The sequence below is a fragment of the Carcharhinus amblyrhynchos genome, chromosome 1 (genome assembly GCF_965287045.1).
Source record: "Carcharhinus amblyrhynchos chromosome 1, sCarAmb.v2.hapA, whole genome shotgun sequence".
Lineage (NCBI taxonomy): Eukaryota > Metazoa > Chordata > Chondrichthyes > Carcharhiniformes > Carcharhinidae > Carcharhinus > Carcharhinus amblyrhynchos.
In genome coordinates this window covers 167,404,659-167,419,758 of record NC_137324.1, presented here as the reverse complement: position 1 = coordinate 167,419,758, position 15,100 = coordinate 167,404,659, and the positions used below count along the sequence as shown (strand labels likewise).

General features: G+C 39.0%; 1 protein-coding gene across 1 annotated transcript in view; it reads left to right on the top strand.

Moving 5' to 3' along the window:
* Window positions 1-13,298, top strand: part of LOC145347409 (SWI/SNF-related matrix-associated actin-dependent regulator of chromatin subfamily A member 5) — a 36,463-nt gene extending 23,165 nt beyond the window's left edge. The window contains exons 10-24 of the mRNA XM_080195045.1: window positions 74-183; window positions 1,309-1,535; window positions 3,463-3,584; window positions 3,856-4,008; window positions 5,374-5,506; window positions 6,600-6,748; window positions 6,956-7,075; window positions 7,164-7,274; window positions 7,857-7,970; window positions 8,996-9,118; window positions 10,813-10,945; window positions 11,120-11,238; window positions 11,376-11,588; window positions 11,724-11,834; window positions 12,958-13,298. Coding sequence (XP_080051171.1) covers window positions 74-183; window positions 1,309-1,535; window positions 3,463-3,584; window positions 3,856-4,008; window positions 5,374-5,506; window positions 6,600-6,748; window positions 6,956-7,075; window positions 7,164-7,274; window positions 7,857-7,970; window positions 8,996-9,118; window positions 10,813-10,945; window positions 11,120-11,238; window positions 11,376-11,588; window positions 11,724-11,834; window positions 12,958-13,023 — 2,004 coding nt within the window. The 3' untranslated portion in view covers window positions 13,024-13,298. The remainder of the gene's footprint in view (window positions 1-73; window positions 184-1,308; window positions 1,536-3,462; window positions 3,585-3,855; window positions 4,009-5,373; window positions 5,507-6,599; window positions 6,749-6,955; window positions 7,076-7,163; window positions 7,275-7,856; window positions 7,971-8,995; window positions 9,119-10,812; window positions 10,946-11,119; window positions 11,239-11,375; window positions 11,589-11,723; window positions 11,835-12,957) is intronic.
* Window positions 13,299-15,100: the final 1,802 nt, after the last annotated feature.

Sequence of the window (15,100 nt, the reverse complement as noted above, 5' to 3'; positions counted from 1 at the left end):
GCATAGTATTATTTTGCTTGACCACCTTGGGCGTGATTACTGTGTAAAAAGCATATATTCTCACCTGAATTAGGTATTGAGACCCTTCCTCCTCCGACGTATTAAAGCTGAAGTAGAAAAGAGCCTGCCGCCAAAAAAGGAAGTGAAAATGTATGTCGGCCTAAGCAAAATGCAACGGGAATGGTGAGTACACAAATTGTGACTCTTAATGTCTTGCATTGTGAAGTATGGCATAATCTTGCAACAACTAATTGAAATTGTACTGCACTGTAATCAACAATTAGAGCAATTGTAAAACTATGGGAATAGATTCACCAGTGTAAGCAAGTGTGATTTTACCCAATGTACTAATAATAGGCTGACTCCCTACTATTGACCATCTTCCTTCCATCTGATCTGTAAGATTTGTGTGTTTGGAATTCTAACGTCCCTCAATCATTTCAGTTATTTTTGCCCGAAACGGAAGATCATCATTGAATTCAGACTGGATGATTGCCATTCAAGTGTGATTATTATAGTGCTTCAAAACTACTTTGCTCTCACTTTTGGGCTTTCTTCTTTCAAACCCCAATGCAGCCCATTATTGACACCCACCTGATCAGGTGCTAGTGAGGTGTCCCCTCAAAACTTATTGACAATGTCTGTCTAGTTGATCAAAGAGAATGCTGCAAAGCCCTTCAAAATTAGACCACCCTATTTGGCACAATGTCATTGCCTCAGGATGATGCCAGTATAGATGCCATAAATATAAAATAGTCACTAATAAATCAAACAGGAATTTAGGAGAAGATTCAAAAAAGAAAGTGGCAGAGTGGTTAGTCTGGAATTCAGTAGCACAAGGAGAGGCATGACATTGATGCATTTTAGGGAAGTTTGTTAAACATAGAATGGGAAAAAAAACAAAGGTGTGAGGAGATTCTTACCATAAACACTGATCTGGAATTGTTGCATTACAAATACTTAATCCTGGAGTACTTCATATTGCTCGCGTCCAAATTACATGAAAAGGAATGTTCCCACTCCTTCAAACCCTGGCCATCTGGAATGAATTGTACTTTATATCAAAGAACAAAATGTTGAGTGTGTATTAGTCGTAAGATATAGGTTTCTATATATGTGACGCTTAGATGGAGCACTCTGTTTCCTGGTGAGGGGGTTTGGAATGTGCATCCTAGACTTTGTCCTAGGTACCTATAGAACAAAGCATTCATTTTAGATTGTAATTGCTTTCTGTTGAGCTACATTTAAAAAAAAATGAATTTATCTCTAAGTTGGTCTGATGAGTTTTAATTCTGGCCTTGCTGACAGGTACACCCGGATATTAATGAAGGATATTGACATCCTGAACTCCTCAGGGAAAATGGACAAAATGCGTCTATTGAATATACTGATGCAACTGCGCAAGTGCTGCAACCACCCCTATCTGTTTGATGGAGCTGAACCTGGCCCACCTTACACCACTGACACTCACCTGGTAGTTAACAGTGGCAAAATGGTGGTACTGGACAAACTGCTGCCAAAAGTGAAGGAGCAAGGTCAACCACAGGCTTGGTCAAGGCTTTTGTTTCCCTTTCTGTCTTTCAATCTTTCTATAGGAAGGAGACGTAGTGATTCGATAGCTTCGTGGATAATTGAGTAGCTAGGATGGGGTCAAATGCTGCCATGGTGTCATCAGTCATCATTTTCAAATTCTTTTGCAGACATCGCTGTGGAAATCCTTGCATGCTTATGAAGGCTAAACATCACAAACCCCTTTCATTTACTAAAAATCCTGTTCTGTTTTTGATCAGACTGCAGCACAGGTACAAACATAAGGCCCAAATTAATGATTGTCAGGCTGTAAAGGGAAATTAATGGAAAACATTCCAAAATGTGCTATAAACTAATACACAATAAACACTGAAATCAGCAGTGGTTTTAGCTGTAGTAGGACATGAAAAGAAGCTTACTGAGATATCCTTGAGGAGATAACCAAACTCGAACACAATGCAATTTAGATTTTTAGAATATATTCAACATTTCTGTTATTAGAGAGTAAATACATTAATAAAGTTCATGCCTTGTGAAATATTTCATTTAAAAAATTTCATATTTTTAAATGAAATAGAATCCATTTAATTCTTAAATGGATTAAGAATTAGCTTAATGTTAAAGATCCTATTCTGGGAGGCTATAGGATTGGATTTAGATTTGATTGGAAACTCAAAGAGCATACCGGTCACTCAAACATGAATCCATGACCAAATTAATAGAGATTCTGGAGACCAGGAGGAATTGAACAAAAACTACTGTGTAATAGTCCAATCCATATATAGGAAAATCCAGCAGAGTGGAAAATCAAACATCCTGTACATAGATCGACTGTAAACAACGGTCTGTGTGGTTATTTGTGCACTCCGAGTCCGATGTCAGACTTTGTCATGCTCCAAAGCACTAGCGTACCCGTGCTGCAGACTGATCAAAAATAGAACAGGATTTTTAGTAAATGAAAGGGGTTTATGATGTTTAGCCTTCATAGACATGCAAGGATTTCCACGATAATGTCTGCAAAAGAATTTGAAAATGATCACTGATGACACCATGGCAACATTTGACCTGTGCAGCAAGATGCATCAGATTGCATGCTGTGATGTTTTGGGTTACGAGTCAGTATAGGTTTTAATGCATTAAAAACTGCTGAAAATACTCAACTCATCTGGTAGCATCACTGAAGGGTCAACTATGACTCTTCAGAACTCCTCTCTCCACAGTTGCTACCTGATCTGCTGAGTATCTCCAGAACTTTGCTTCCAGCATCCACACTATTTAGCTTTTATTTCACAAGTTTTAGTGACTGTTTAAAACAATTGTGTGTCTTGATCTGAAATAGCATCCTGTTTTAGTCATTCTGGCCTGCCACACACACCATCCACTGGGGCTGGGGGCTCTCAAAAACTGGCCGATTTGGCATCAAATATTCTTCATGGGGAGAGTTGGATCAAAGGCCTCTGCGATGCTTGATGGGCCCCATCCTACTTCCGGGAGAATAGTTACAGGAGTCAAATATTCTGAAAATTGGGCGCTATGTGTTGGGAGAAAGTGAATGGAATAATTACATGATTTGGGATTTGCAGCTATTTTTTGATTGGGGCTTGATTTTTGCTGCTCAAACTACAGCACCAAATAGAATCTACCTGGAATATAAACCCTTTGAAATCATTCCCATCAATCAAGGCAGCTGGGTCACATGGGCAATTCACATTGTATGAATTATAAAATTGGAGTTGGTTATGTGTGTTCAGTTATGCCTCCTGTACTGTAACTAGTTTACCAGATTACTCTATGCCCTGCATGTTACCACTGAAATTTGGTTTCCACTATCCACATCAGTAGATGTAGGTTTTTGAAGCATTTGTGTATCTGCACTGTGTTCTTGGCCACTGATCAACCAATTACCCTGATGAATGATCTTCTTTTCCACAGGTTCTCGGGTGTTGATCTTCAGCCAAATGACCAGGGTGCTGGATATCTTGGAAGATTATTGTATGTGGAGAAACTACGAGTATTGTAGACTAGATGGACAGACACCGCATGAGGAGAGACAAGTATGTTTCTTGCCCTGTGCTTTCAAAACTGAGTTTGTTTGAGGAAAGTTCCCACCCCTTAAATTGATTGAGGCTCTATTATCTAAGTAAGAATTCTGGACTTAAGGTTACAAAACTGACTCAAGGTTTTCAAACAAGAAATATGAATATTCAATTTGAACCTAGCCTCTATTTGGATTTTTAAAAATGAAACTTTCTGATAATTAATAAAAAGATTTGGTCCCAATCGTTTGTTCAATTCTGGCTTAACTTTTCTCTCTCATCCCTCCAGGATTCTATTTCTGCTTTCAATAGTCCTGGGAGCTCAAAGTTTATTTTCATGTTAAGCACACGCGCTGGTGGCCTTGGTATAAATCTAGCCACGGCAGATGTAGTAATCCTGTACGACTCAGACTGGAACCCCCAGGTAGACCTCCAGGCCATGGTAAGTTACTGAGTGATTAGTTATTTGTGTTCTGAAAGCCATGTACTGTTGAATATGTAACTATCGTAGGTGGTTTTAACATCCAAATGCACTGATTAAGCAACATTTTGTATTTTACTGCTACTGATACCCCGACAGCACTGCTAGCTGTGCAGATACATGGATTTGGGCCTGTGTCTGTGGGAGTTTGCGCATTCTCCCTGTGGTTGCGTGGGTTTCCTCCGGGCGCTCTGGTTTCCTCCCACACCCCAAAGATGTGCTCTTAGGCTAATTGGTTTCCACCAAATTGACACTATTTCTTCCCTGAATCTGACTGAGTAGGGTCCCATTCGTAGACATGCAGGGTAGAATAGGTGTAGGGCGATGCGGCGGCGCGGGCTCGTTGGGCCGAAGGGCCTGTTTCCCGTGCTGGGTTGTTCTTTGTTTAAATCTTCTGTGTGTTGCTCCCATGGTTTCTTTAAAACTCCGCTCAACTGAACTGGTGGAAATATTTCAGCAAAGGTCTTCAGTTTGCTTCTCTTTATTTGAATGGAGCGCGCAGTTGTTTTCAAATTGGCGTGGTATGATTTCAGCTGATCAGGCAACTTGTTTCTCCTCACCAGTTAACTTCCAAATCCAATTGAGAGTTTGGAAATGAAATACATTTTAAGTTTTGGTAATGCTTGGGTGTCAACATAAGGAATTGCCTTCCGTGATTCAGTTTTACACAAAACAACTAATGCACTAATTTTAACAAGTGCTTCATGATTGCCTAGTGTACCAAGAGCTTTTGAGTTCAAATCTCATTTGTTTTGTGAAGTTTGAATTAATGTTTTATAATGAGTAGCAAAAGGGAGCAGGGCTACCAGTTATTCAGGTGGTTCACTAATATGCTTCAGGGAAGAGCATTTGTCAGTACTTGACTCCAGTCCACAAACACAGTGGTGATTCTAATTACCCTCCAGTGTGAACTGGCAAGTTTCTCAATTGCTTCGTTGATCCGCCAGCCAGTTACTGTATTGCAATCAATGCACCTGAGATATAATTAAATAGGTCCAGGTGCTTCCTTTGTTTATCCTGCTGCAGTAAGGTTGACTGAGTAATTAGAGAGGGTTAAAAAATGCAGGAGATGGCCATTCAGCCATCATATCTTTGCTAGCTTATGATCAGCTTGGAAATTTCTAGGAAGTTGATTTATTCCCTATCCCCACTTTAAGGTTTTGATAATCAGGGTTTTTGTTTGAAGTTCTTGGATTTCTTATTATAGAAACAATGTTTGCTGGAAAATATATGAATGTGCTGTTTTTACAGCTGAATGTGAAGGAATGTTAATTGAAATTGTTACTTGATTGTGTGGATCTGCCATGTAACTTTAATTTTTTTTAGGATCGTGCCCACAGAATTGGTCAAACGAAAGTAGTCAGAGTATTCCGATTTATAACTGACAACACTGTGGAGGAAAGGATAGTGGAACGTGCTGAAATGAAACTTAGACTGGACTCTATTGTAATTCAGCAAGGTGGGTGTTGAAATTGGTTGTTTTTTGGATGGGAACTGCGTAGAGTGGGTAGTGTAGAGTCCCAAGTATATTTTGGTGCTTTGAGTTATTAACTTTAAATGGTATCGTTGAAACTTTGGGGTACCATGAGAAGTGTCAATCATTCCCAGCCTTCACTCCATAATTTTATCTTGCACTCTTTTCTCTGACTGAGTTATGGCATGGATGTTAAAACTTTGTGTTGGGGATTGTGAATGTGTTACTCCCTCACTTGTTCAGTTTTAAAATCCACAGAACATTTTAAAATTAAACTTCAATATTTTCACAGCTAACTTGTCTAATTGCCAATGATTTTAAAATGATTTATCATTACAATAGATTAGGATCTACCACCTGGAACTGTGCCATCTGGCATATGTATTCCTGCATTTTGGTGAAATGGCCCTAAAAAATGCAAAAATGAAGACACAAAACTCTGTGCAATCTTCCACAAAGTGTGAACAGCCAGTTAAAGTATGCTGTGCAATAAAATGGGTTCTCTAGTTTCCAATATAGCCCTTGTGTGTCTATTTATTAACATGTGAACCTGTCTCTTGCATTACTGTAAGTTTAATGCCCTCCATATCAGGACGTTGCCTGGTATGGAGGGCATTAGCTATGAGGAGAAGTTGGAGAAACTTGGTTTGTTCTCACTGGAATGACAGAGGTTGAGGGGCGACCTGATAGAAGTCGAGAAGATTGAGGGGCATGCACAGAAGGCATAGTCAGAAGCTTTTACCCAGGATAGAAGAATCAATTACTAGGGGGCATAGGTTTATGGTGTGAGGGGCAAGGTTTAAAGGAGATGTATGAGGCAAGTTTTTTACATAGAGGCTGATGGGTGCCTGGAACTTGCTGCCTGGGAAGGTCGTGGAAGTAGATATGGTAGTGAGTTTTAAGGGGCGTCTAGACAAATACATGAATAGGACGGGAATAGAGGGGTACAGTTCCTGGAAGGGTAGGGGATTTTAGTTCAGTTGGGCAGTATGGTTGGTGCAGGCGGAAGGGCCTTTTCCTGTGCTGTAATTTTCTTTGTTCTTTACAATTTCTTAACATTGAAATTGAATTCTTTTAGGAAGATTAGTCGATCAGAATCTCAATAAGCTGGGGAAAGATGAAATGCTGCAGATGATTCGTCACGGTGCTACCCATGTATTCGCTTCTAAAGAGAGCGACATTACAGATGAAGATATTGATGCCATATTAGAGAGGGGCGAAAGAAAGGTATAACTAACATCTGGAACAGAGTGCCCCTTGTTCTGCTATTCCAATCCTGCAACTTCATGGCTCACTTGTTCAATACCCTTCTTATAATGCTGCTGTAATATTTTCATAGGCGCAATAGGTGTCACTTAATCTACATCTCATAAAGTTCTGCCACCTGAGTATCGCCATTCAAACTGTGACATCCCTCTTTCTGTTTTACTGTAGACAGCAGAGCTGACAGAAAAGCTGTCAAATATGGGTGAGGGTTCACTGAGAAACTTCACTATGGAAACAGAAGTCAGTGTGTACAACTTCGAGGGTGAAGACTATAGGGAGAAGCAAAAGGTAAGTTTGGCTTCGGGTGGCTATTTAATTTTCTTTGTATTACATAATTTACAAAAGACACTTTACTGATAAGTTGCTTTATCCACAGTTGGCTCTAACTGAATGGATTGAACCCCCCAAACGAGAACGTAAAGCAAACTATGCTGTTGATGCTTATTTTCGAGAGGCCCTTCGTGTCAGTGAGCCCAAAGCACCCAAAGTAAGTTTGGATCAGGCATTTACAATGAGATGGTTTCATTCCGTCCTACGTTTTGTCGCTAGTTGAGGTCGCTGATTTTGTTTTGTGACAGGACATTATAAGACTGCCATTATTGAAACAAGTGGAGTTCAGTACTGCATTCTAACAAACTCAGCAGAACCACTTCAACCTGAGGAATTTTACAGTACTTGTATTTTGGCGATTATTGCTGCTTATTCCGAAAGCCAGGATGTATAGACTGTCTAGTACTAGCATGTGATTGAGGAGAAAGCCATTACAATCTGTAGAAAGGATAAACACAGCATTTTTTTTATCTTGAGCTGGAAATATTCTATAATCAGTTGTCCTTTCCTTTAGTTCCAAGCTAAAAATATGCGAAAAAATGTCACTGTTTGAGATGAGTACCATCTAGCATGTTTCCCAATTTCAGATGCAAGATGATTAGATTAAATGCCTTAAAAGAAAACATAACTTGACAAAAGTCAACAGAAGGAAGCTTTGTTATACTTTTTGTTTTCATGTGGTCCTGGATGTTCCTTACTCCTAGAAATTTAGCTTTGATGTTTTTCCTTTTCTTCCTAGGCTCCTCGTCCACCAAAACAGCCCAATATTCAGGACTTTCAATTCTTTCCTCCTCGACTGTTTGAACTGCTCGAAAAAGAGATCCTATATTACAGAAAAACCATTGGCTACAAGGTAAAGTGTTTGTTGTCTGGAAGTTGGTAATCTTAATTAGATAGAATAAAGTCTCTAAATTTTGTGCTAATACTAATACTCAACCTTTGGAAGAGTGATGAAAGTAGCAACAAGACACTTGTGTCTTGAAAACGGACAGTTTGATTTGAGATCATTATGTTGTCCAATGCTAGTCTATAAATGACCACCAGGAGGTTGGCATAATGTGGCTGATCCTGTCACATATTAAGCTAATTTTTTTTCATCCTGCCTGTAACTGCATCACTACATCCTGCAACCTTTCCTTTCCTTCTCCCCTATGTACTCTCTGGTATATTTTGTCTATATAGCGTGCAAGAAACAATATTTTTCACTGTATCCTGGTACATGTGATGGTAATAAATCAAATCCTTTTTCTCTCACACTCTTTCCCCTTGTTTATTCCTCCACCCCCACCTCCATCCCTTTGAATGTACTGGCTGTTTACTCATGTAAAATTTACCTGAATATTAACAACTGTTATGCTATAAATGCAGGAGGTGTAGAGGGAGCAAGGGAAATTTATTTGCAGAGTTGAAGCGGTGGAATTTACCTCTGGGTTAACGATTAAAGCAGAAATCATGAACATTGAACACTAGATTGGATTAAAATTAAAGTTGGGAAACTGGTGGATAAATGCAATTGGAATATTTTTCATGTGGATAGGCATGGACTAGATGGGCCAAATGATCCATTTCTGCATCACAGATGCTATGGATTTCCAATTTAAAAAGACTCAAGAATGGTGCATCTGCAATTGGAACATCATCCATTGATAATTACTGAATCTCAGTTTATCTCATGAGTAGCCTGTGATGTTAGTTTACTGTGAATTTATTTATTGGAAAATGGGATTAGAATAGATAGGTGCTTGATGGCCAGCGCTGACAGGATGGGCCAAAGGGTCTCTGTGCTTCAGAACTCTTATGAATTGATCTGAGCTGTAGGCCAGGAGTGAAGAAACACTGACCCCATGCATCATTTAAAATCTATTGATTTCACTATAGGTGCCACGTAACCCTGATCTACCAAACTCAGCTCAAGTGCAGAAAGGAGAACAGTGCAAAATTGATGAGGCTGAACCCCTAAATGATGATGAGCTTGAAGAAAAAGAGAAACTGTTGACACAGGTAATGTTGCTGTTTTTGTATATTGTGGGATCTCCAGCAGAACTTTGCTTAGACTACACTTTGGAATATAACTGTACATGGTTCTTGTTTTATTATAAAAAGAATAGAGAGGCACTGCTCTTGTATTCTATTGAGTAAGACTGAACAGACTCAGAGCTTTTTCTCTATTAAAGAGAAAACTGAAAGGTGATTTGGTAGAGGCCTTTCAGATCCTGAAGGAATTTGGTAAAATAGGCTTAAAGAAATGTTTCCACTTCTGGGAGAGGCCAAAGCTAGAGGTCATAATTATGGGAAACTTATGAAAACAAAGGTAATTTTAAGGGATTTATATTTGTATGGATAAATAAGATATAGTTTTAAGTGGGTTTAATTTAATGTTTCTGTACCCAAAAGGGATCTATTGTTAGATTTAGGTGGAACAAAGGTTTGCATGCCTGGGAGTTGGTTACGTTCCAGCTGGGTTTCTGTTATGCTAAGAGAGGGCCATAGTATGAAAAGTAAATAATCCAATCGGCATTGCTTAGCAACAAAAGGCCTCTTCCCAGAGAAAAGGGCTTTCCTTTGTCCTTAGTTTTAACTGGAAGTCAGAGCCGTTGCAGATAAAAAGTCGGAAAGGGCCATCTCTCAGCTCTGCTCGAAGCAGGAAAAGTTGTACAGTGGAATAATGTGCAGAAAGTAAGCTCCAAAAAAACAAACGCAGTTGCTTCTAGAAAGCTGGAAATAAAACAGGATTCTGTTTGTGGGTATCACAGAGAAAGTTAGGATGGAATTGGATGGTGAAAAGCTAGGTTCCTAAACTAATCCTAAAGTTTGCAATGGACACATTTTAAAGTAATTGGTAAGACAGTGTTGGTTGGATATCAGTTTTTGTAACAGTGGAAGTCAGTCCAGCCAAAGGAATTCTGAAGGAAGAGGTGTAAAATCCTGGACTGGATTCACTGTTGAAAGTGGAGCGTTGTTTAAAGTGTCATTTGAAAACCCTGGACTGTATTTCAAAATGCAGACTACTAATGGAAAGCATGATTGAGAGAAGATTTGAAGGCACGTTAAAGTTTGGAAACTCTTGTATGACAATCATCTGGGGGGATTCTGAGGAGGCGTCCATTGGGATTTGAGTGGAATGTGCATTTCACCACAGATAATTTGTGTGTCAGTGAGACCATTGTTTAAAATCTTTGTATTTGTTAAGCTAAGGGGAGTACAAGAATATTGTATTGTAATCCAATTTCTCCAAGTTTAGTAAGTGTGGTTTTTTTTCTTTTAAAACCAATTAACTGTCCTGTGAGTCTCTTCCTCCACATTTGAGTTAAAACATAGTCACAGTTTTTTGAGGCAGGGTTCCATTCTGGGATCTTTCTGTCCAGTTATAACATCACCTGGGATCGTAGCACTAATAAATCCAGTAGGGAATTCAAGAGAAACGGATATTTTACCTAGAGAATGATTAGAATGTGGAACTCACTGTCACAAGGAGAAGGTAAGTTATAGATGCAGTTAAAGAGAAGCTAGTTAAACACATGGGAGAAAGGAATAGAAGGTTTTACTGGTGAAGAATGATAGGATAGAGATAAAAAGGCTCAAAATTTGTGTGCACCTTCATTGCTTAGAATCTGCAGTTCTGTTACCTTCAGTTGGTCACTGTTGTCTTGTGTAGGTGTACACACCTATTTAACAACAAATGTAATGTTTGACAGGGATTTACCAGTTGGACAAAAAGAGACTTTAATCAGTTCATCAAGGCAAATGAGAAGTGGGGTCGTGACGACATTGAGAATATTGCCCGTGAAGTAGAGGGGAAAATCCCTGAAGAAGTAATTGAATACTCTGGTAAGGTTTGCAACCTTTATTTTAATGTGTCACGTCTGCTACTTTCTGACCACTTTGTTTTGGGAAGCATACACTTTTTTTGTTGTTTTATTCTGGTCATTCTTGCCATCTCAATAACTTTATTATGGTTGAACCTCTTATTGGAGATTCACTGATTGGCAAATTTTTTTTTAGCTGTGTTCTGGGAAAGATGTAATGAGCTCCAAGACATTGAAAAAATTATGGCACAAATAGAAAGGGGAGAAGCTAGAATCCAAAGGAGAATCAGCATTAAAAAAGCACTAGACACAAAGGTAATGTTAAATTAGATTCCAATTTCTACTTCTAAAGATATAAGCATATTTATAGTAATGGTCAAACATTGCACATTTAAACTTCCACACACTATTTTGATTGCTTTTCTATAGTAATACTTTCTATCCTTGAACAGATTGGCCGTTACAAAGCACCCTTCCACCAACTGAGGATAGCGTACGGCACAAACAAAGGGAAGAATTATACAGAAGAGGAGGACAGATTTCTGATCTGCATGCTGCACAAACTGGGGTTTGACAAAGAAAATGTTTACGATGAGCTTAGACAATGCATCCGAAACTCTCCACAATTCCGATTTGACTGGTTCCTTAAATCAAGAACTGCTATGGTAATCGGACTATTTGCCAAGATGCTTGGCTTAATGGATTTTCCAATTCATAATTTAAATAGCCTAATGAAAGGAGCCTGTGTTTGGGTGAAATTTAAAAATTAAATCTTTTGTTTTGCTTTTTGAAACTTTTAGGAGCTCCAAAGGCGATGTAATACTTTAATCACTCTAATAGAAAGAGAGAACTTGGAACTTGAAGAAAAAGAGAAAGCTGAAAGAAAGAAGCGTGGACCAAAAACTACATCGGTAACTTTTCGTAATCATTATAGCTTCTTTATAACTATTATAGTAAAATTGAACAAGCTTTCTTCAGTTCATTCAGGGGCCTGCACTCACTCTCCATCCCTTGAATTGAGTAATTTGCCAGGCCATTTCAGAGGACAATTTAATTGCATGTAGGCCAGATCAGTTAAGGGTGGCAGATTTCCTTCCCGAAAGGACATTAGTGAACTAGATGGGTTTTTGCATCAATTGACAATGGTTTCATGCTTAGATGTTTAATTGAATTCAAATTTTACTATCTGCCTTGGTGAGATTTGAACCAGGGTCCCTAGGATATTACCTGGATTGCTAGTCCAGTGACAATACCACTATGCCATCACCTCCCCTGTGAAAAGGGATATCAGAAGTGTTGGTAAATGTGATTACAATTTGGTTGTGGTGAGTAAATGCTGTCATTGAATGGTTGGACTGAGTGACGATATGAATTGATTATTATATTCTGGGGAATGGCTGTCATCTTTAAGCGTGACCTGATTCGCCCTTGATTTGCTGACTTGTTAGTGCACTTCCATATCCAACTAAGAATGGAAGGGTAACTTTGATGTCATATAAAGAATATTTGTCTTCGACAAAAGTTGGAGCTACCCTTAAATTTAGAAAAAACTTCTGATTGCCAGTTGGCTGACCACACTGATGTGGGATTGAAGTCTCTGAGCCTAGACTGTGTTTACAGGTTTTCTTTCCTTTAAGGATATTAGTGAACCCCTTTGGTTTCAATGACAATCCACCTTCTTCATATCAATTCATTTCCATATTTTACTAACTTCTCAAACTGTCATAGTGGATTTAAATTTTGATTATCTAGATTAGAACACATATTTTTGAATTACCAGTTCAGCAATATGGACGTATACCATAATTTATTTCAGGTAATTAATCTGTGGAATTCTATTTCTAAGCAGTAGAGACAGAATCATTGAATAGTTTTACAGCTGAGTTAGATTCTTGACTAATGAGGGAATCAAGTACCTGTTTCATATCCATTAATTGTCATCAGTCGCTTATTTCAATCAAATCTGTTATATATTGACAATTGAGGATGTAACTTGGAATAACCAGAGCTCTGTTATAATACCTTTTGTTCCAGGCACAGAAACGTAAATCAGACGGAGCACCAGACGGACGTGGTCGAAAAAAGAAGCTAAAACTTTGAATTGTCTATGCTCATCATGTCTGCGTAGTTAATGTATTTCAGTTCTACTGAGGATGTAAAAAGCTTTGATAGCAATCTCGTATGTGGTATTACAGCATCATTCCCACTGTAATAGTAGGAATTAATGTAGTCTAGAGTTTATTGAATTTTAAACAGCTGTGCTGAATATTTTTTTCTACCATGTAATAAAATGGCTTCCATTAAAATCCATGGATTATTTCTACCCTTCAGTTGTTTTATATATGAGCCAAATACAACTTTGTTCTGTTTCTGGAGGCCATGTGTTTTTCTTTCTGAATTATTGGCAAGGCAAATGGTTTGATTTCACCCTAGAACTGTCAGAATTTCTACACTAAATAACACAACAGCATTGTTTTTGATTATATTGTTACTGGGCTGTACTATTGAACATCTGTAATTTCTGGGGTACAGGACAGTTCCAAAATCTGGCAGCCTTGAGATCAAGACTCTGTTGGATTTTGGGAATCAAACTGCACATACCTGTTGAGTGCAGAGAAGAATATTTAACTTAAGGCCATTGACTCTTGGGTAGGTTCTGGAAGATGGGGATGGCCTGGAAAATGGAGACCTGTGATCAGAGAGGAATTAAAAATTTTGGGTCAGACCTCGCCCCCCCCCCCCCCCCCCACTGCCCTGCCTCCTGCAGTGGATGCTGGGACATTGAGTAAATTTGAAGCGGAAATAGATTTTTAACTAGTAATGGGTTGAAGGGTTATGGAGAACAGGCAGGCGAGTGGACATGAGGCCTAGATGAGAACAGCCATGATCTTATTGAATAGCAGAGCAGGCTTGAGGTGCTGAATTGTCTACTCATGTTCCTAGTTATGTTCTTAAACATACTTCACCTTACTTGCTAATTTTTATAATAGTTTTAAAATATACTCCTCTTACCTTAATCTCTATCTAATTCTACTTCAACCTACTTATCCTTGTTTTTTTCATCATTACTTGTAACTTTATTATGCTGGCTCTGATTTTTACTTCTGGTGTTTCTCAGTTATTACATTTTTTCAATTCACTGCTATTTAGGGTCAGTCCCTAATGATAGTTCCTTACCAGCTCAGTCTGATTCACCTGCCTTTAGGCAGTCAGTTGCTTCCTCTTGCCTTGCGTTGTTGTGAAGCCTGCCATCCTCTGTGCCTCTGGATTCTTTGCCATCCCCTGGAAGACAAGCAAGGAATTCAGGAACATGTTAAGGGCTTGGCTCAGCCGTGATAACTAAGCTGTGTGTTGTATGTATTGCGCAGGTTGAAAAACTCTGGGGTTTGGTCAGAAGATCAAAAACAGTTCTCTGCTCATGTGAGTTCAGGTATAATTCAGGAAATGCCTAGGAGTCTTTAGAACCACATAACAAACCAACAGGGGGCTAAGTTCCTATGCTGAGCCTTTTAATGAAGGTAGGAGGTGCTTTGTCTTTTAAAGCCAGGACTAATTTGCATAACAGTCTAGGTGATGCTGCCAGTGCTGATGAAGCAGTGAGCATTCTGGAGACATTGGCTTAAACCATTGAAGAGAGCAGAGATTGTGCTCAACAAGTTTTCCTGCATTTGGCTGGCTGGCTGGCTGGGGGCAGCAAGAGAGACCTACAGTGCCAAAAAGAAGAAATCCATGGCAGGATACAAAGTTGTTAAAAAATATATTCTTTTGTTTGGTGCCATTGTGCAGGTCACTTTTAAAATGTGAACTTTTGCTTGTGTACTGTTCAGAAAACCCCAGAATTTTCCAGGAATATTCCAAGGCATTTCCCCGAATGAGATGGAAATCCAGTTGCAAGGGGAGAGTCTATTGGAACATGGTGAAGATTGGTTTAACCCTCATTTTGTGCCATGTCCAATTATAGCAGCAAAAGCAATCCTGCATTTGAAGCATTGTTAACCCTTGACAATGCTCCTGCTCATTCAACCATCCTTGATGACATGCACCCCAACAGCAAACTGGTGTTTGTACATGTACAAACACCATTTCATTGCTGCAATCCATGGATTGGGGTTATTGTAAAAGTCTCACAATACCAGGTTAAAGACCAACAGGTTTATTTGGAATCATGAGCTTTCAG